The sequence below is a fragment of the Anolis sagrei genome, chromosome 2 (genome assembly GCF_037176765.1).
Source record: "Anolis sagrei isolate rAnoSag1 chromosome 2, rAnoSag1.mat, whole genome shotgun sequence".
Taxonomy (NCBI): Eukaryota; Metazoa; Chordata; class Lepidosauria; order Squamata; family Dactyloidae; genus Anolis; species Anolis sagrei.
Genome location: NC_090022.1, coordinates 256,004,652 through 256,026,776, shown reverse-complemented (window position 1 = coordinate 256,026,776; position 22,125 = coordinate 256,004,652). Strand labels below are relative to the sequence as shown.

The 22,125-nt window shown below is 41.8% G+C and overlaps 1 protein-coding gene across 3 annotated transcripts in view; it reads left to right on the top strand.

Moving 5' to 3' along the window:
• ADGRV1 (adhesion G protein-coupled receptor V1) overlaps positions 1 to 22,125 on the top strand; it is a 280,553-nt gene that overhangs the window by 196,395 nt on the left and 62,033 nt on the right. For all 3 annotated transcript variants that reach the window (XM_060761771.2, XM_067464543.1, XM_067464544.1), the window contains one exon: positions 19,620 to 19,736. In XM_060761771.2, the coding sequence (XP_060617754.2) occupies positions 19,620 to 19,736 (117 nt within the window). The remainder of the gene's footprint in view (positions 1 to 19,619; positions 19,737 to 22,125) is intronic.

Sequence of the window (22,125 nt, the reverse complement as noted above, 5' to 3'; positions counted from 1 at the left end):
CAAAGGTTGGGACATCCTCTTGAGCAAAAAAAAAAAAAAAAAAAAACTATGAAAAAGATATTATTTGCCTGGAATCCCATTAGTATATTATGCATGAATAACTATGTCAGCATAGATGGTAGAGGTAGGATCGAATAGGCCACAGGTATTGCAGATACACGAGAAGACATGGGACAATTTGGTTGCTTAAAGCCATCAGATTTTGTCCATTACCCTTCATCTCTGCTGCATGATCTTAGAAGGGCAATTTTACTATTATATCAGACGCAACAATGGATTCTGACCTCTGTCTTCACAACAGATTGCAGAGTTCTCTTGACTTGTCTTCATTAACAATATTTAGAGAGGACAATGGAATTTTTTTTAAAAAAAATGTTATTATGTCATTCACTTTTTAAAAGGTCAAAACTAGTGCTCCAAAGGTGGCCAGAAGCAGTGCCAATAGGAATAGTCCTGGTTTCACATAAGTGATTTTGCTTACACCATCTCTAAAGTGATTATTATGCTCCACATTCCTCTCGTTTGATGTTCTCTCCTGTGGGTTTGCCACTCTGACTCGGGGTTTGTCAGCATTCAGTTGCTGGGGTTTAATTGTCGGTTAGCCCTGAGCAGTGTAGATATGTTTGCTCTAACTTAAGCCATATGGAAATGAGAATTTTCTTGGTAGTGTAAGAGGTACCTGATACTTTTTGTACATTACAGACAACATGACAGGGTGGTAGCTGAGGTGATTTCCAATCAATGTGTTTATTTATTCTTGCAGCTTATAGCCACACACAACTCTTCTCTCTAGTTACTGTCTTTGCCTTCAATATAACTGTTGCACAGTTAGAATGTTTCTTGCTTCCATCCTACAAAATACTAAAATCTGGAATTTTGTGAAATATTTATAATTCTCTGCTGAATGCTGTAGTTCAGAAGATTAAGAGTGTCTCCAGACAGCATCAAAATGTAGAACACATAAATGGGACAAAAATCACAGGACCTGACATCAAGTCAAACACAGACCTATCAGTCCTGGTAAACGGTCCCCTTCTGTCTTGACACCTTCATTTGTAGTGCAGTTTAGAAATCCGCAAGATGGACAGGGGACATTCAGTAGAAGTTTAGGTTTTTTTTAATTGACTCTCCAAGATGTGTTGGACCTCATATGTGCTCATGCAGGTATTTAAATGTACACACAAGCAGATTTCTTATTGTCTCTCCTCACCCTACTGTAAATTCAAGCTCTGTTTAATTTCAAAGGAATACTTGCAGAGAGTTCTCATGGGAATTGCTGTCCATTTGTGTTTCCATTTAGCCACCTGTGTGTCCGTGGCTCCATTTGTTTACAGCCCAGATCAGCTGTTTCAGGCTTTTAAAATGTGTACATGCACTGGAGCAGTCTACACCAGGGTATATGAATGAAATCACATGTGTTCCTTGACTGCAGGGATATACAGTCATGTGCATATGCACATTTTTTTGCCGAAATCGAGTTTTAAGCACACCTATTAAACACGTGTTTTTCAGCTGTAATCTCAATCAGCATGCATTTTCGTCAAATGTCATTTTGCCGCCACCATCACCCCTTTTTATCCCAGTTTCTTCAGTGTTTTGGGGTATATGTAGGAGGGCCCTAAGACAGAACTCATTAGCAGACCAATCTAAACATTTCACCAAACTATAAACAATTGAGCCATGGCAATATGGTAAGTTGGCCCTCTGCCACCTAACATATAGATTTTGGAGCCATTATTAACCTGACCAAATGTTAGCTGCTGACTAATGGCATGAAAGAGTTAGTTTATATTCGTTATTTCTTGAATTCATGGTTTGATGCTGGGTAAAAATATGAACACTGGGAATGAACCAAGTGAATTTTCCCTTGTGGCTAATTTGCTTGCACTGTTCTCATTGCTAATGGAGGGGAGATAGATTGTAGTTGCAGAGTTTGGTTTTCTTGGTTTTCTCCTGCAATATATCCTTTGGAATCTACCTTCCTTCAGCTTTACTTTAGAGCAGGTGCATGTTAATGCAATGTCCCCATATACAGACAGCACGGGGAAGTTTGATTACTGTCCATGGATCGCCTGGATAGATTTTGCTGTTTAGGAGCCTGATCCTACAATTGGCTATGTGGGGATGCTGGACCCCATTCGCAAAGGAGCAAGATGCTTCTGTGTGATGTATCATCTGTTGCAACATTTCCCACCAGTAAAGCTTAGACTTTAGCAACAACAAAGAACTAGTTACAGTTAGCTTGCAAAGTGTTAGTTACCAGCTATGGCTGTAACTGTGTAGAGAAAATACTCTCTAAGTCTTGAAGCTGTGTTCTCCTCTTCCTCTCATAGCTATTATTTATCTCCTTTGATTAATTTTCCTACCCCTTCTTTCCTTCACTCACTAACAACTCCCCCATCCAGCCACCTTTCCTTTCAATCCTGTTTTTCTGGTTTTGTGTGTTTCTCCTTCTCTAGTTTTGTTTTGATTTTTGGCCAGCTCTTCATTTAACCATGACTTGGGGCAGTTTAGGTAATAGTTCACAGTGCCAGCAGCATCTGTTCAGTAGTAAACACTTTAATTTGATTTTAACTCAGTTTGATAACTAAAACAATAGAATCACAGCCTTTGAGGAGACCATCACATAGGCCTGTCTTGTCTAAGTGAGATCTTGCATGATTTTAATCTGTTTCATTTAATCTCATTTTAGCATTTTATCTTATGAATTGTTCAATAAGGCTTTTTTTTTAAATTTGTTGTAAGCCACTTTAAGGGGATAAGATAGCAACAACAACAACAACAATAATAATAATAATAATAATAATAATAATAACAACAGAATTCTTTATAGGAACAAGGACCTGCTAATAAAGTATTTACACAGCCTGTATGATGTAACTGCTTCCATATAATAATGTAAACAATTTCCATGCAATAAATCATAGTTTCCAGGTTATGCTTATGCAAACATTTCGCCATGATATTTATTAGTCTTTTTTGTGAGAATTATTGGCCTTTTCACAGCATCTCAAATGCAGAGTGAAAGTATCAGTACCAAACACTTCATTTCAGATATGGAGTGTAGGCCCATGTTGATACCAATTGTAGCTTTTTTCACCTAAAATGCTAATAATGGCAGCACTGGCAGAAGGTTATTTCTCACTGAGATCATTAGGAGCCCTCAGTGGCGTAATGTGTTAAAGCAGGACTGAAGACCAACAGGTTGCAGGTTTGAATCCGGGGAGAGTGCGGATGCAATCCCTTTGGCAGCTCTGGCTCCCCATGCGGGGACATGAGAGAAGCCTCCCACCAGGATGGTAAAATACCAAAACATCTGGGCATCCCCTGGGCAACGTCCTTGTAGATGGCCAATTCTCTCACACCAGAAGCGACTTGCATTTTCTCAAGTCGCTCCTGACATGAAAAAAAAAACCTCAGATCATTGCTGACAAAGGAAGAGTACCACACTGTAGTTCTGAAGAAAGTTTACATGTGCACTCCTTAAGTAAAATTAATAAATCCTTGATGTAGTTGCCAGTATGAAGTTTGGCCCTGAAAAGTATAGTTATTGAATATGGGAAAGATCCTGACTGATCATGCTTAGGCTTGCATGATACAACATGCTGTATTTGTAGTAATGGTGAAACCTATTTTCAGTCTGTTTGGGAATTGTTTCTGTATTCACTGACTCCTTTCAAAATAAACAATCATGCTGATAAGAGATGATGTTTGTTATTAAACTGAGCATTAACTTCTATTTGAAAAATAGTTTTATGTGACTGAGAAAAAAGAGTCGAATGGCTTCTTTTCTATTAATAGTGCAAAATCAAATATACCTGTCAGACATGTAGATTGAAGACATTTAATTGGAACATTGAATATAATTCAGTTAAATGTGCTTACAATCTGGTTGTATTCCAAAATCTGTTTATTCTAGAGGTCCATTTGAAGTCATTATGATTACTTCAGTGTAAGGGGATTCTCATTAAGGGACACAGAAAAAAATATTTACTATTCTTCTCTGTCAGAGTCAGAGGCATTTTATGTGTCTACCAATATTTTGAGTTTAAGTGGTCAACTCTAGCAGGTCTGGGGACCACTTTTATGATTGGGACTTTCTGAAGGCTACACAAACAAACATAAAACACAACAACAACAACAACAACAACAAAATCCAAGTGCCTCAAAGTCCATGTTGGGTTAGTACAGGAAGCCCTTGTAACCTAATTAAAAGGTGAATTATACCCGGAGGACTCCAGGAACAGCAGCTCACCCTCTCTTTTTGGCCAGGAAAATGTAATTGTGGAGGTGTCAAGAAACTACAAATACTTATTTTGGAGGAACACATGTGGCCCCGGGGCTGCATTTTGTCCAGCTGTTCAAAGATAACATAGCTTCAGGTGGCATAGACAAGCATTGGGAACAGAAAGGATATTTGCTTTATTCAAATTTCATGTGGGAATATTTTCAAGACTGGCAACAGAATGGAAGTCTTTGCTTAAAAATTCATCTATTTCCAAGGCCTGCAGTGCATTTTGGAGATAAGTGCGTTTAGACAAATATACATACATATGAAAATAATGGTCATATTTAAAGCGTTACATCTTTTAAAAGTATTCAAAATATACACATATGTTTTAAACAATGGAGGAATGTGCATGTTTTGAAAAAATAGCCACACAAATATCCATCCATTTTTTGTAGGTTAGGACAGAAAAGTCATGAAATAGTGAGAAACTGGGGTCACATCTATATTGTCATATAATGCACTCTCAAACGGCATTATTTGGAAGTATAAATGGAGCCATCATGACAATGAAACAGGAACATGAAAACATGTTGAATAGTTTCTGGTGATATCTACCACAGAGACATAGGCTGGATCTACAATGCCCTATATCCCAGGATCTGATCTGAATTATATGAGTCTACACTGCTAGATAATGTGGGTAATCAAATAATCTGGAATCATATCCTGGGTTCAGTGTAGATCCACCCACAGTAAGTGTTAAATCATTTAATAATGAGATAACAACAATGTAAGGCATTCTGTATTTACTATGTGATAAGAGCCAAAATATGACAAGATATCTTGCAATACTGTGGAACTTAATCCTTTCCTAGAGCATAGGAATCTGAAAATCATGATTTTATAACATCAGATATCTATTTCTGCCATGTGCTCTGCATTGCCCTACCTTTGAACATGTTTTGAAAACATTACAAAATGTGGCAGAAGGAGACATCAGACTCTGCCCACAACATGAGGAAGTAGGTATGAAAGTATCGAACAAACAGTCCTCGACAGCTGTGCCAGCCACACCTTGGTTTTCAGGCACAGTACAAAGTTTTCTAGATCCTTATAAGTAAAACCCCAAGGTTTAGAATCACTGATTTAATCCATATTCTAGTAGCATTATTGCAAGGTCTCTCAGTTTCTGCAAAAGCATGGAAAACAATTATCTAATTCAGTCTGACATAAGTGTGACTCACTAAATCAGATGCTGCCCACCAACCACCATGTGTTGTAGCATACCAGATGCTTCACCCAGTCCTCTGTGTTTTGTACTGCTAGGGAAACAAATAAGACTGGACAGTCATTGCCTGTTTGTGCAGACCTGGTCTATTTGCAAGGCATCAGGTAAGCATGGTGTTTGATATGCTCCACTCTGCCGTTCCTTTGGAAAGGATGTTCTTTGAATCAAACACCATAAAGAAAGCACTCATAGCACAGAAACACTTGACAGACCTGTTAATGTTTGTCAGCATTTTTAATGAGAACAGCAGATTTTTCAGCCCTGGCTTTGCTTCAGGTTATTCATCCTAATTGTTGTTTACAGCAGAGCTTCTGGAATGTATGAATAAGTAAACAATGTCTTTAACCTTCTTCACACCTAGCTGTAAAAACATATTCTTTGCCAAAGGAGAAGCAGGAGGGACACACCCTTATAATATGCTGTATAAACAACTGATCTTTCAGGTTGCTAGAGAACATCAACAGTTATATAAGTCATCACTTCACTTGTTTATTTTATTTTAACTGTAAAGGAAATCCATATTGCAGACTTCCAAGGAGACAATGGAGCTAGGTCCCTTTGTACCCCTGAAGTAGACAAATTGATTTATGATTATGTGTGGATCCAATACACTGAGGAGGTAACTGGCAAGCCCCCAGCTCTTGTTGGATTGTGAGTCCTGGCATCCTTAGCCACCACAGCCAATTGCATTGACAAGGAAAAGAACTCTAGCTTAATGGACTAGATTATGGGTCATAATTTCTCACAAATAAAAGCCAAAATTTTGGTATTTTTACACAGTAGCAGTAATATTTCAGTTTTGGCTTAAACGGTTATTCTGACAAGGCAGCAAATGTTCCAGTAGTCTCTGTTTTCAGGTACTAACCCTTGATAGATTTGCTATTACCTCTAACTATCACTCTTTTGTCCCTTGTTTTGCCATGTTGAGAAGAGTTCCCATTCATATTTTGCTAGTGAGTGCCTCCTTAAGAGGAACAGACTCATAGAGCATTTTCTGATCTGTAATTCCTAGATTAATGCAAAGACCAAAATGGTGTTGTGTTTGACATTTTGCATATGGCAGTGTTTTCTGGCATGGAACAGGAAATCTGTTCCATTTAAAATTCCTTTAACTGTTTCTCTCATAGACAATACATGGGGTCATGCTGCGGACTCCTTTGCTACTATTGTTTTTCCTGAGAATATGGGGATGGAGCTCCACAGTACTCCTGTGTTTTGTCAGTAGCAGAGGTCCTCCTATTCTTCCTCTAACTCCTGCAGTCCAAAGGGAATACATAGTCAGAGCCCAAAGTTCATTTCAGCAGGGAATTGAGAAACTCCTGTTCTGAACAGTGAATAGAATCATAGGTTTCTAAGCAGAGGCTGGATGGCCAATTTTCAGGGGTGCTTTGATTGTGTTTTCTTGTATGGCAGAGGATGAACTGGGTGGCCCTTGTGGTCTCTTCCACCTCTATGATTCTAGTTGAAAGGAATTCCATGGGCCATCTAGTCTAACCTTCTGTATAGCAGGAATACACAGTCAAAGATCTACCTTCATTAAAATGACTCCAGAAACCATTATCTGTGGATGTCTGTTCCACTGTCAAACTTACAGTCAAGAGATTTGAAGGAGTGTCTATTGGTAATTTCAACCCGTTGACTTGTTACTGGGGCAGAACAAAAAAAGCTTGTTCAGATATTAAAGATAGCTGTCATATTATTTCTCAAGTCTTCTGCATGTTTAACATACCCAGCTCTAGGTTGCTTTCCTTCATATTGTAACATTCGTCCTAGGAAGTGAGAGTTATGGCTTCCTGATTATCCTAGAACCTCAAAGCAAATGGCATAGTTCCATAAACTTAAGGCAAATCAGTGCTCATAAATCAGTGCTCTGTGGGTACCGTACATAAGGTGGGATCCATGAAGTACATTGTCATCATCAGTTCATGTGTGCCTTTGCTTGCAGACAGGGAAAAAACATGGGTGTTCCAAAATGTTCTCCTACTTGAAACAGAACAGCAAATCATCCTTTCAATGCACGGTACCCAAGTCCAGCTACATAATTTTGGCACATGACACAGAAAATGCAGTAAAGATCTTTCATTAAATCTGGTAGAAAAAAAAGCAATCATAACAAAATGAATAATTTCTCATTGTGCTCCAAGCTTACTATCTGTGACAACAGATCAGAGCTGGGAAATGTGTGGCCCTCCAAATGTTTCTTGAATTCCAAATCTAAACAACATTAGGTAGCACAGACAATGGTGTACAATTATAGGAGCTGAAGTCATGCATTTACCTCCTCTGACCTAATAATATCTCTTGTTCTGACAAATTGGAGCTGAGACAATGTTTGATTCATAGAAATCACCAAAGAAAAGTTAAGAACCTTAGATAAAAGGAGATGTCATGGCATTTTAAGATACGTATTTTTAAAATGTCTGTTGTGAATAGATTTTTCACAGAACAGCTGTCACCATTCTTTTCATTCTCACAAAAGGTTCTATCAATCCAATCTCAGAGCTTATCTAAGTGTCTTCATATCACCTCTCCCTTCTCCCTATCTCAGATTTTAATTAGCTTGGCTTGAAAATGTATGATGCTATAATGCTTGGGAAGCCTTCTTCAGTCTACTGTTTTGGACTATTTCTCCCTGGCCATATTGGCTAGAATCAATGGGAGTTGAACTTCAAACCATTTACAGCAGTAGTTCTCAATATGTTTTTGGCCTACAACACCCAGAAATCTTGTGCGCCAGCTGCGCCCGTACCTTGGGAAGTCTGACTTGGCCACGGTAGTCCACGCTCTGGTTACATCCCGTTTAGACTACTGCAACGCTCTCTACGTGGGGTTGCCTTTGAAGACAGCTCGGAAGCTCCAACTAGTCCAACGCTCGGCAGCCATGATTTTAACAGGAGCGGAGCGCAGGGAGCATACAACCCCCCTGTTGCGCAAACTCCACTGGCTACCGATCTGCTACTGGGCTGAATTAAAAGTGCTGGCATTGGCCTTTAAAGCCCTAAACGGTTCCGGCCCAAGCTACCTATCCAACCGCATCTCTGCCTATGAACCCACCAGGACTTTGAGATCTTCCAGGGAGACCCTGCTCTCGATCCCACCTGCTTCTCAAGCTCGGCTGGCGGGGACGAGAGATAGGGCCTTCTCAGTGGTGGCTCCTCGGCTGTGGAACGCCCTTCCTACGAACATTAGACTAGCACCATCTCTAATGGTATTCCACAAAAAAGTGAAGACCTGGCTGTTTTAGCAGGCGTTCGAATAATTAGTGCAATGATTGGTTAATGAACACTGGAATGGAACAATGGATGACGAATCTGGAACATGTTTTTGTTGACGAGACGACAGTGAATGGGTATTGTAGTAACTGTTTATTAATTGTGTAATGTGTTAGGTTGTTAACTGTTTCTATACTGTAGCACTGAATTTTTGCTGTTCGTATTTGTTGTGAACCGCTGTGAGTTGCCTTCGGGCTGAGAACAGCGGTATGTAAGTAAGGTAAATAAATAAATAAATAAATAAATAAATCCCAGCCAGTTTACCAGCTGTTAGGATTTCTGAGAGTTGAAGGCCAAAACCATCTGGGGACCCCAAGTTGAGAACCACTGATCTACAGGTTCCCATCTACAGTATGAACTAGCTTTAGTGGGAAACACTTTGAAGAACTGGGGGTTCCTAGTGTGTAAGTTTTTCTCTCCTTGTTTCACTTTTAGTCAGACAGAAGGTAAATTTTCAAAGCCTGGTTACCGGAAACCTGGTAATACCTGAATAAGTAGAGTCTTGGCTGGTTGCACCACTATTAACTTGCTGAGCATGCCATGGTGGTGTCAGTACCTCCAGCGATAGATTAAGAAGTTGCAAACTGACTCTCTCAGGAGCTGAATACATCTTGATTTGGAAGAAAAACTAGGACAGTGAATCAGTGGTTAACAGCACCTTTGATTTTTCTGAACAAATCAATTGCCTGCTCCTATTCCCTTAAGAACTGTGTATTTACCAAGAACCAGTGTGGTATGGTCATTTAAGCACTGGACTCTGGAGACCAGAATTTGAATTCCTGCTCAGCCATAGGAACTCACTTTCTCAGCCTCAGAGAAAGGAAAAAGCAACCCCTCACTAAACAAATTTTGCCAACCTCATAAGTTCACTTTAAGGTCACCATAAGTCAAAATGACTTAGAGGCACAAAACAACCATTTGTGTTTAGTACCATACATACAGTGTCATACAAAAAGTTTGCTCACCATATGCAGCAAGAATCAGTCCTGAATTAGCTGAAGAGGTTAAAGTATCCATATAATCATACGTTTACCTCCTAATGTAGGCCTGCACAACATGTAGCCCAGGGGCTGGATGCAGCCCTCACAAGGCTTTAGTGTGGCCCACAGAGGCTCAAAGTCAGCCTTAGAGAGGGAGGTCACACACAGTGCTACAGCAGAGTAGCAATTGGCACTTGTTATTCCCCCTCTATGTGTTTCTTTCTCTATGCAAAGTAACCAAACTAACATGTGACAAAAGTGGCACCACTGCTCAAGACACTGGAAATGCTGGTCATGGCTGGAAACATGGCCTGGGGAAGGTTGTTGGATTTAGGTTAGAGTAGTGGGGAGCAGGGATGGATGAACTTTTAAGGTGTATTGGACCATTGTGTGTGTGTGTGCACGCGCATGTGCGGGGGGGGGGGGATTTTGGGCTCTGCGTTATGTTAAAACTTAACAACGCAGAGCGGGCAGATCTGGCGTGCATCACGGAGACCTGGTTGGATGAAGCTGGGGGCGTAAACCTCTCCCAGCTTTGTCCTCCAGGCTTCTCCGTGCAACACCAACCAAGAGCCGGAGGACGGGGAGGCGGGGTCGCAGTGGTCTATAGAGATTCCATCCATCTGACCAGGAGTCCCATCCCGCAGACCACAAATTTTGAATGCGTCCACCTGAGGGTGGGTGACCGGGACAGAATAGCGATTCTGTTAGTGTACCGTCCACCTCGCTGCACTACAGTCTCCCTACCTGAGCTAGCAGGGGTGGTCTCGAGCCTGGCGGTGGAGTCCCAACGGCTTCTTGTGCTGGGGGACTTCAACATCCATGCCGAGGCGACCCTCACGGGAGCGGCTCAGGACTTCATGTCTGCCATGGCAACCATGGGGCTGTCCCAACGAATAACTGGCCCCACCCACTGCGCTGGACACACATTGGACTTGGTCTTCTGCCAGGGATGGGATCAGGGTGGCGGTGTGGAGGAGTTGTCTATCTCTCCGTTGCCATGGACCGACCACTTCCTGATCAGATTTAGGCTCACTGCGGCCCCTTAACCTCCGCAAAGGTGGAGGACCCATTAAGATGGTCCGCCCCAGGAGGCTTATGGATCCGAATGGATTCCTGACGGCTCTTGGGGATTTTCCCGCCGCCTCGGTAGGTGACCATGTCGAGGCCTTGGTCGCTCTCTGGAATGGGGAGATGACCAGGGCAATTGACAGGATCGCTCTGGAACGTCCCCTCTCAAGTAACCGAGCTAAACCAGCTCCTTGGTTCACTGAGGAGCTGGCAGCGATGAAGCGAAGGAAGAGGGAACTAGAGAGCGTGTGGCGCTCGGACCCAAGCGAGCCAAATCGAGCACGGTTTGTGTCCTTTTTAAGGGCATATGCCGCGGCAATAAAAGCCACAAAGAAAACTTTCTTTGCGGCTACTATTGCGTCCGCAAAAAACCGTCCGGCGGAGTTGTTTCGGATTGTCAGAGGCCTTTTAACTCCCCCTACCTCAGGTGGGAGCCCTGACAATTCGGCCACGCGCTGTGAAGCATTTGCTCGGTTCTTTGCAGACAAAGTCGCTTTGATCCGCTCTGGGCTGGACACCACTTTAAATGCAGTCTCCGTGGATGTGACACAAGCACCTGCTTGTCCCATTTTGATGGATTCTTTTCAGTTTGTGAAGCCCGAGGATGTGGACAAGATACTTGGAGGAATGAGGCCTACCACGTCCATCCTAGACCCCTGCCCATCCTGGCTTCTGAAGGAGGCCAGAGGGGGATTGACCGAGTGGGTAACGGTGGTGGTTAATGCCTCCCTCCGGGAAGGTAAGATTCCAGCGAGCCTAAAACAGGCTATTATAAAGCCGCTGTTGAAGAAACCATCATTGGACCCCACCAAATTCGACAACTTTCGGCCTGTTTCCAATCTTCCCTTTTTGGGCAAAGTCATGGAAAGCGTGGTGGCCTCACAACTCCAGGTATTCTTGAGAGACACGGATTATCTGGATTCGGCACAGTCTGGTTTCAGACCGGGGCATGGTACCGAGACGGTCTTGGTCGCCTTAGTGGATGATCTGCGCCGGGAGCTAGACAGGGGGAGTGTGTCCCTGTTGGTGCTCCTGGACCTCTCAGCGGCCTTCGATACCGTCGACCACGGTATTCTTCTGGGGCGCCTTGCAGAGATGGGTCTTGGGGGCACTGCTTTGCAGTGGCTCCAGTCATTTCTGGAGGGTCGTACCCAGAAGGTGTTGTTGGGGGACTCCTGTTCAACACCACAGCCTTTGACCTGTGGGGTTCCTCAGGGCTCCATCTTGTCCCCCATGCTGTTTAACATCTACATGAAGCCGCTGGGTGAGATCATCCGGAGTTTCGGGGTGCGGTGTCATCTGTACGCAGATGATGTCCAACTCTGTCACTCCTTCCCACCTGCTACTAAGGAGGCTGTCGAAGTCCTGAACCGGTGCCTGGCCGCTGTGACGGTCTGGATGAGGGCGAACAAACTGAAATTAAATCCAGACAAGACAGAGGTACTCCTGGTCAGTCGCAAGGCCGAGCAGGGTATAGGGTTACAGCCTGTGCTGGACGGGGTCGCACTCCCCTTGAAGGCGCAGGTTCGCAGCTTGGGTGTGACCCTGGACTCATCGTTGAGCCTGGATCCCCAGGTTTCAGCGGTGACCAGGGGAGCATTTGCACAGCTTAGGCTCGTGCGCCAGCTGCGCCCGTACCTTGGGAAGTCTGACTTGGCCACGGTGGTACACGCTTTGGTCACATCCCGCCTCGACTACTGCAACGCTCTCTACGTGGGGCTGCCCTTGAAGACGGCCCGGAAGCTTCAGCTAGTCCAGCGCGCGGCAGCCATGTTGTTAACAGGAGCAGGACGCAGGGAGCATACAACGCCCTTGTTGTCCCAGCTCCACTGGCTGCCGATTTGCTACCGGGCCCAATTTAAGGTGCTGGTGTTATCCTACAAAGCCCTAAATGGTTCCAGCCCAAAATACCTTGCAGACCGCATCTCGGCCTACGAGCCCACGAGGACCTTGAGATCATCTGGGGAGGCCCTTCTCTCGGTCCCGCCTGCCTCACAGGCACGCCTGGCGGGGACGAGAGAGCGGGCCTTCTCGGTGGTGGCCCCCCGGCTGTGGAACTCCCTCCCTGCTGAAGTTAGACAGGCGCCCTCCCTCATGGCCTTTCGTAAGGGCCTGAAAACATGGCTTTTCGAGATGGCCTTCAACTGAGTGCTATGTTATTGGAAATGATGACCGGAATGGACTACGACTATGAGATTGATTATGACCCCATGATAAGACGAAGCGGATTTTTAGTATAAGTAGATGTTATGTAGTAGTAGAATGTTGTTGTGCTGTCTTGACCTATTGTAAATTGTCTTTTCTATGTTTTTGTACACCGCCACGAATCGCCCTAGGGCTGAGAGCGGCGGTTAATAAATGCAAGTAATAAATAAATAAATAAATAAATAAACCTGGAGCACAACATTCTACCCCCCCCCCCCCCAAAGGTGTGATAGACCTTAAAAGTTCATCCCTGCTCCCTACTACTCTAACCTGAGTCCAACAATGGCAGGGGCAAGAACTGAGGCACTTCTTCTATATCACCTCCCTCTTCCTCTGAAATGGCGGAACAAATGTTAAAATTGGCCATTTTAGAGGGAGAGGGAGGTTGTAAAGAAGTTATGCCTCAGTTCTTGTCCCTGCCATTGTTCCTTTTTCTTTCTCTCTGGGTTGCCTCCGACGTCTCTTCATCCAGGGGCAAAACTGCCAATTCAACGTTGTTCATTTCCCTTATTAATGAGAGAGAAACTTAGCTTCACCATGAAATTCTTGCAGGGTCTTCATGGTGAAGCTAAGCTTCTCCCTCACAAGCGAGGGAAATGAATGGTGCAGAATTGGTGGTTTTCCCTTTGGAAGAGGAGATGACGGAAACTACCCAGAGACAAAGAGAAAGGATGGGTGATGGAGACCTGCCACCATGGTGCGAGGAGGCAGGAAATCCAGACTCTTATGTTTTTCCGCTTGCTCCAAGGGAAAGGCACCCTCTGATAAACCATGAGTGAAGCACTAAAAACCTATTTGTGACCCGAGGTTTAGCCTATTTTAATTTTGGCCTCATACTACTGCCAAGTTGTGCAGGCTTGTTCTAATGCATAAGAAGAAAGCACTTCTATGTGAGCATGTTGTCAGGGTCAGCTGTGGCTTCTGTCCTTCTTGGAGTCACTCTCTAGAGCCTCATGATTGAATAAAACCTTTATGCACACTATTTCAATTCCTGTCCACTGTCTGATATAAAAGCAACCAAGAAAATAAACTTAAGATATACCTTTTCTTCTATTACTGTAGTTGCATTTGAATTCTGAAGACTTAATGCTGTGTTGCACTTGAACAAAAGATGTGTCGTCAGGATTTTTAAAAGACCCAGTGGCTTTTTTCAATACTTACTGAAAGAAGTGATAAAAGATTAACACCAGCTGTTTTGAAAGTTTATATTTTCTATTATTAGAGTTAATATAAAGCATTAATGAGCTTGCTGCTGTACTAGAAACAATAGTTAACTGAAACAGAAGCATTAAGAAGACATTTCCTCTAAAGCAAAATAGGAAAGCTAAATAGGAAAGAATATGATCCTGAGGAGAAATGTTCCAAAATCAGCATTATTCACAGAAGGTCAGTGCTGATGTTTCTCCCTGCCTTGTAAGAATATATTTTAACTCTAAATAATCATACTGAGAGGAAAACATTGAAGAAAGATCTGTATATTTTGTCAGGGGCCTGAAATGTCTAACTGGCCACTGTTGCCTCCGGAGTCAATTTGTCCATTTGTCAAACTTCTGTATAGTTCCATAGCAAAACTCTCTGGAAAATTTATAATTTTAAAATTTATAAAACACACATAAGAAGAAATACTGACAGTCAGATCATAGGGTTAGAGAAAAATCTAGTAATGGTGCATCTGCACTATAACATTAATGTAGTTTGAAACCACTTTAACTCCCATGGCTCTATGCTATGGAATCATAGTTGCGTGAGGCACCAGCACTCTTTGGCAGAGAAGGTTAAAGACTTTGCAAGACTACAGCTCTCATAATTCCATAGCATTGACCACAGTAGTTCAAGTGGCGTCAAACTGCATTAATTTGACAGTATAGGGGCACCCATAGAGAAAATGCTTAGCCAGCATGACAAATAAAGTAAATGGTGGTGGTAGTGAGTCCCTTTAGATATCATTTTGCTATAATGTTGGTCCATTTGATTTTTTAATTTATTGTTGATGATTTTGATGTTGTTGGTAATTGTTTGCATAATATTGCTGGTTTAATTTTGTATGATAAACTCAAAAATTGAAAGTCTCATTCCAAAATATCACAAAACACATACAGATACACACAGAGAAAGAGACATTTCTGTGCTGCTTTAACTAACTTACGTTGGCTCTTCTCCAAGCTATTACTTATTGTAGACAACAACTGAAGTATTCTCCTACCTTGTGGGATTTGAAGAAAAGAGATAATTTAGTGGCATCAGCCTATTGTATTTCAAATTATTTGATCACATCCCCAAGTATTTCCATGTTGATGTTAAACATCACTGTGGAAATAACAGAACTATGATATTTATTATTATTTATTTCATATATTTATTTATTTATTTGGGGTTCTTTTACCCCACCCTTCTCACCCCGAAGGGGACTCAGGGCGGCTTACAAAGGCAAAGGCACAATTTGATGCCTGCATCATAAAACAATCATACACAAAATTACATCAATTCACAGTTGACAACAATTCATGCATTATAACCATAAAATCAATAAAACCAATACAAACCCAATTTCTCCTCTTACATGGTCAGCATTCGCTAACTCATAGATCTAGTTTTACGTTCCACTTCATCAATCCTGTTGGTCTTACTCGCCTGATTGTCTAATTTAATTGCCAGAGTGCCCAAAGGCCTGGTCCCATAACCACGTCTACACCCTCCTCCTAAAGGTGAGGAGGGATGATGATGCCCTGATTTCCCCCGGGAGTGAGTTCCACAGGTGAGGGGCCACCACTGAGAAAGCCCTGCTCCTCGTCCCCACCAGCTTCACTTGTGACAGTGGTGGGGTTGAGAGCAGGGCCTCCCCAGATGATCTCAAACTCCGGGGTGGGACGTAGAGGGAGATACGTTCAGAAAGATACACTGGACCGGAACCGTACAGGGTTTTGTAGGTCAAAACCAGCACCTTGAATTGTGCTCGGAACTGAATCGGCAGCCAGTGGAGCTGGCACAGCAGGGGGGGGTGGTATGCTCCCTGTATGTTGCTCCGGTGAGCCATCTGGCTGCCGCTCGATGGACTAGTTGAAGTTTCCGAACAGACTTCAAGGGCAACCCCACATAGAGAGCGTTGCAGTAGTCTATTTGGGATGTAACAAGAGCGTGGACCACCGTGGCCAGATCAGACTTCCCAAGGTACGGGCGCAACTGGTGCACAAGTTTTAATTGCGCAAAAACTCTCCCGGCCACCGCTGAGACCTGGGGTTCCAGGCTCAGCGATGAGTCCAGGATCACTCCCAAGCTGCGAACCTGCGTCTTCAGGGGGAGTGTAACCCCATCCAGCACAGGCTGTAACCCTATACCCTGTTCGGCCTTACGACTGACCAGTAGGACCTCTGTCTTGTCTGGATTTAATTTCAATTTGTTAGCTCTCATCCAGTCCGACACAGCAGCTAGACACCAATTCAAGGTCTGGACAGCCTCCTTGGTGACAGATGAGAAGGAGTGACAGATCTGGACATCATCTGCGTAGAGATAACATCTCAGTCCGAAACTCCGAATGATCTCCCCCAGCGGCTTCATGTAGATGTTAAATAATATTAGGGACAGAATCGAACCCTGTGGGACTCCACACGACAACGGTTGTGGGGCCGAACAGGTGTCACCCAGAAACACCTTCTGGGACCGTCCCTCAAGAAATGACTGGAGCCACTATCCTGCCCTTCTCCCCACAAGGGGACTCATAGCAGCCTCACATAAGCATCAGAAGATGCTGGCAGCATAAATACCATAAAAGTTACAATTAACAATAAAATCATTTAAAACATTTAAATGATTTTATTGTTACACTCCACAGGAAAGCTCCTGTGGGACAGAAGAGAAGTCCCTGTAGCATGGCTTTGCCAACCAGAGAGACCAGGCCTATTGAAAAGTGTTGCCATTGTTTTGGAGTTTATATTGTCAGAGGGGTTTGTTTTAGCATGCTTCGTTATTCCTTTGCTTTTGTGATCAGCACATTTTAAAGCACAAAATGACTTGTATTGTTTTACTCAGAGTACAATGCTAATATTCCTTATGTTTTGCAGTGTAATAGCAAGTTAAAACAACTTTTCAATCTTTTGTTTGCTGTGAGTTTTCCAGGCTATATGGCCATGCTTCAGAAGCATTCTGGAATGCTCACAGCAACCCAGTGATTCCAGCCATGAAAGCCTTCAACAGCACATTTTGCTGTCTATGTTAATTATTTCTGATATTATTTCAGGTCAGGGCCAAAGATCACAAGGGAAGCACAGATAAGAACTGTATTTTTATATAGGGGGATAATCAAATAAACTTTGCAGAGGCCACAGTCTCAAGATGCATAGAAAAGAGGCATGTTTGGGTGAATCTGGATAAAGCAGCATGTACAGTAGGGTTGCTGAGTTTTGGCTATCCAAGACCTTGAGAGTCCAGGAACAAAACTCAAGACTTACAGATGTCAAGAGGTTGTCTCTGTTGATATCTCAAGAAGCAAACTTAATGTTGATGTAATTATGATTGAAGCAGTAGGCATCAACCACAGTTGCACAGAGTATAGCTGTCAAATTTAAAACACCAAGTTAAAATAAATAGGAAAAAAATCATTCATGAACACCCCTTTTTATCTAATACACACTTACTCTGAGATTCCACTCATTTGCCCTAAAAACTGGAGAAAACAGGCCAGGCTTTGGGACTTACGGTCAGACCCTGACTCCCGACAACCTTGTTCACTAGTGAAATCTGTAGAACAGTAGTCACTACTTTATCTCTCTATTCTCTATTGGGGCTACCTGTCACATGTTTTACCTGCTGGATGTGTCCTGAATGCATATGAATGTTATGTGTGTGTTTATGCTCTGTTCTGTAACTTCCACCTTGAGTATGACATGCTTTTGATTCAAAAGTGAAGAAAGTGGAAACCAAACTACCTTGCTATATTTAACATTTTGTTTGTTTTGTTACTCCATATTTAGTGTATCAAAGAGTTCTTTCTGGTCTTTATGGTGCTGAAATTGCAACATTTTGTACTCTACCATAAATAGGCTATTATATTCTATAACATTATTTTACGTTTGTTTTCTTAAGTAACATATCATTTCCTGAAATATATCTGAACTAGCACCAGCCTTCCGGAACCTTGTTATAATCTCCACTCAGCTGTTAAATGACAGTGAACTCTTGAGACTTATGTATTTGCCAAATTACATCAAAATGTTAGGTTAAAAAAGAAATAATTTCCTCGAAGCACATTGCATAGCTCTTAATACATGCTGGCTAGCTATACCATTAACTTTGAGATACAACTAATATGTTATAGATGTTGTGTTGACTTTAAGTGCTTACAAACACATGCAAAATGAAACAACGAATAATCTCAAAAGGGCACACAACTCAAAAGTGTCATATGTCTTGTTTAGAAGAATTGTGTTTGAAGCAACACCTTCAAACTCTACCTGATTTGTTTTGTGGTTACTTTATGCATCAAAGTCCTTGTTAAATATTTTCAGAGAATGAGGCACAAGTCTGAACTTAGTATTCTTCATTCACTGGTGACAGTTCAGCATCTGGGATTGGGAACTCCTGATAGCCACTCAAGTGCCATCAGGCCTTTTAAAAACAGTCCTGGAATCATTTCAGTAATTGTTTTTATTTAATATAAGTATCTGGAGCCAGATGGATGAAAGACAGGCCACCATGGAACACATTCACATGTGGTTATCTGGGCCACCTAACAAATGCTGCTGTCGTGGGTGTTCACAAAAACATAGCAAGATATAAGAGGCAAACTCATTCTCCAATTTATGAGCAGCCCAATCTGCCAGAGGAGACTGCTCTTGGAAAAGCATTATATGCTTCTCATTGTGTAAATGCAACTCCCATGTTTTTGAAAGCTGTAAAGTTATGGATTTGTAAAATGAGAGTCCCTCACATAAACTTCTCACTAGTAGAGTAGAGAATGGTGTGCTGAAAATTACAGCAATAATTCTTGGCTTTTTCTCCAAAGCTTACTAGCACTTATTTTCTGGGCAATTAAATATGCTTCAGAGCAGGGAAAGGGCGACTGTGGCCAAGATAAGAACCAATCTTCACTGAATAAGACCACACCACTCATTTTTTGTTGAAAATAAGCTGAACATTGCAAGCAGAAGTGTTTTCACGTTGCAATTTCCACTTTTTAAAATGTTCTGATCAGACTCATTAATCTGTTTGGGTGTTTTTTTTTAGTAAATTGCTATTCCTTGACTGAAACTGGGGGGGGGGGGGGGGTAGGGTGAGGGTCAGTGCCACAAGAACTTTCAGAAGAATGGTTTCTGCTGCTCATGAGCTGAATTTGCCCCATCTCTACTCTCACACGACATTCTCAATGGCAGACATAGGCAGAGAGGCCATACACATTTACTCATAAGGTAGTTCTGGACATTTAACAAAATGCTAGCTTTTTATTTAATGAATTTTCACGTTCACATATTTAATAAATGGGAAGTGACAATGAAAAAAAAGTATGAATATTGACTAATGTGCTTTTTCCTGGTGCTGAGAATGCTATTTTTAACAAGTACTGATTTTTCTTCTTCTAGATTTCATTTTTGGCCTCAGCTTACATAAGTCAGCAACTATCAGAAGAAAGCTGCTCAGCTTTGGGCTCACTTACACATTACCTCTACCTTTGCCAGTTCAGCTGGATGCTCATTCAGGTTAGTGAACATAGTGCTTCCATTTTAACTCATTTAACACATTCTCTCTCTGTCTCTTTCTGTCTCTTTCTCTCCCCCCCCCCCCCCCCCCTTCTCTCTTACATATGAACTACTTTGAGGGAAATTCCTCCTCCACAAAAGCGCGGAATCAAATACACAAAATAATTAAATATAATTAAAACACCTAGATGCCAAAATATTTTGAAAGCAATGTCATAATTTGAATCATAAGAGTTGCAAGAGACCATGAGGTCCATCCAGTCCAACCCCTTGCCATACAGGAACACAGAATCAAAGCACACTCGACAGATTGGCCACCCAGTCCCTGCTAGAGAACCTTCAGAGAAGGAGACTCTACCACAACAGCAGCATATTCCACTGCTGAATACCTCTTACTATCAGGAAGTTCTTAATGTTTAAGTGGAATATTTTTTCTGCAATTTAAATCCATTGTTTTTATGTCAAATAAACCCTCTGTTTTACAGTGAAACTTATCTACCTATATAAATGTATTAATAGATATTCTGAACAATGTAGAAACTTCTTTTCCTATCATATTTGGGTTCATATTTCGTCAAAGGCCATTATTTATAGGAATTTACCTTGTATTGAGTTCTCCTGTGAATGTATAGCAATGCCAGGTTTCTATTACCTGTAGTGAACAAATTAAATGTCAGTCTCAGGAATTTGCACAACACCTCTTCATCAGCCTCATAGGAGAAATTTTTCCCATTCCAACTGTGGTTTATTATGAAGTATGCAGCTACTTATATACCAGAGAACTAGTGTGGTGTCGTGGTTTGAGCATTGGACTACAACTCTACAGGTATAGAAATCCATTGGGTGACCTTGGGAAAGTCAGTTTTGGAGGAAGTAAAAAGCAAACCCCCTCTGCACAATTTTTCCAAGAAAAATCCGTGATAAGTTCACATCAGGGCCATCATAAACTTGAAGCCACTTGAAGATACACAACATTTCCAATTTTTCAGTATACTAAACCTGTCAAGCAAATGTATAAGCAACATCAAAATTCATTAATAAAATCACAACAAACCTCATTAAACCTGACAAGTAATCAAGATCTTCCCACAGGACAGCAGATGGAGGAAGACCCTGTGGATGCAGAGAGGAAGGGATACCACAGTTAGAACAGCCTTTGATGTCTCACTTAATCCTTGTCTTTTTTTTTTTTTACTTAATTTCAACCAAACTTCTCTGCACCTTGTAGTCTGAAACTTTTGTTAAACCAGAAGTCTTGGTAGTATTTGATTTCAGGAGAGATCCTACAAGAATGCGTGGTTGTATGTTTCTTTTCTTTTTATGAAGGCTGCATATCATATATGCTTATCCTATGCAAAGTTCTAAAGGACCACTCAGAAAATTCACTAATTTTAAATCTTGATACTCTTCCATATTCTTTCAGGATAAGGTTCAGGCAACTTCCTGTGTTTAAGAGTCCTCTAAATATCACTAAATTACTTGCAAAGGTTTTCAACTTCCAATTTTGTCCTTATATCCCTATCCCTTTGATGTCTTCTGCTTTTCTTGTGATGTTGTTCAAAACCTCTATGATCACCAAACACAGTAATGAGAAAGGGAACAACCATCTGGTCCCTTTTTGTATTTTATAAGATTTAGTCAGTTCCTCGTTGACCAAAATTTGGGCACTTTGCTGATGACTGGCCCTTGCTAATGTCTCTTATTCACAGGACTGCCATGCATTTTATCCATCTTAAAGGCAATAACAACACAAGGTCTCAGTGTATTTCCAAATCCACATTTGAAAGGCAGGCCACATTTGACACATACCTTGTGAAATAATTGTTTATATAGAAAATGTGGACTAATTCAATTTTCAGATTGACTAAATTGATTCAAAAAGAGAAAAAGTGATTTCTTTTATTGGTACATGCTCATTTTTTATTTTATTTATTTATTTGGTATGCTTGTATACCGCTAATATCTCAGCCTGTGCGGCGACTCATTGCGGTTTACAACATGTTAAAATATACAATGTTAAAAAATACAATTCACTTGAGCATATAAAAATTAAAATTAAGAATACATACAAAAAACATACGCAGTATTGGGCCACCAATACAGATCGGGACATCTCATAGTTAAAATCGTCATCCAATTCGTTGTCTTGATTGCTAATCCATGGTCAGATAGAACATCACGACGAAGGTCAATTGAAGACTTGCTCAAACATCCAGGTTTTTAGTTTTTTCCTAAATGCCATTAGCGAGGTCGCTGATCTTAATTCAGTAGGGAGGGCATTCCAAAGCCGGGGGGCCACCGCAGAAAAGGCCCTATCTCTCGTTCCCACGAGCCGCACCTGTGAAGCAGGTGGGATAGAGAGAAGGGCTTCTCCTGAAGATCTAAGGGT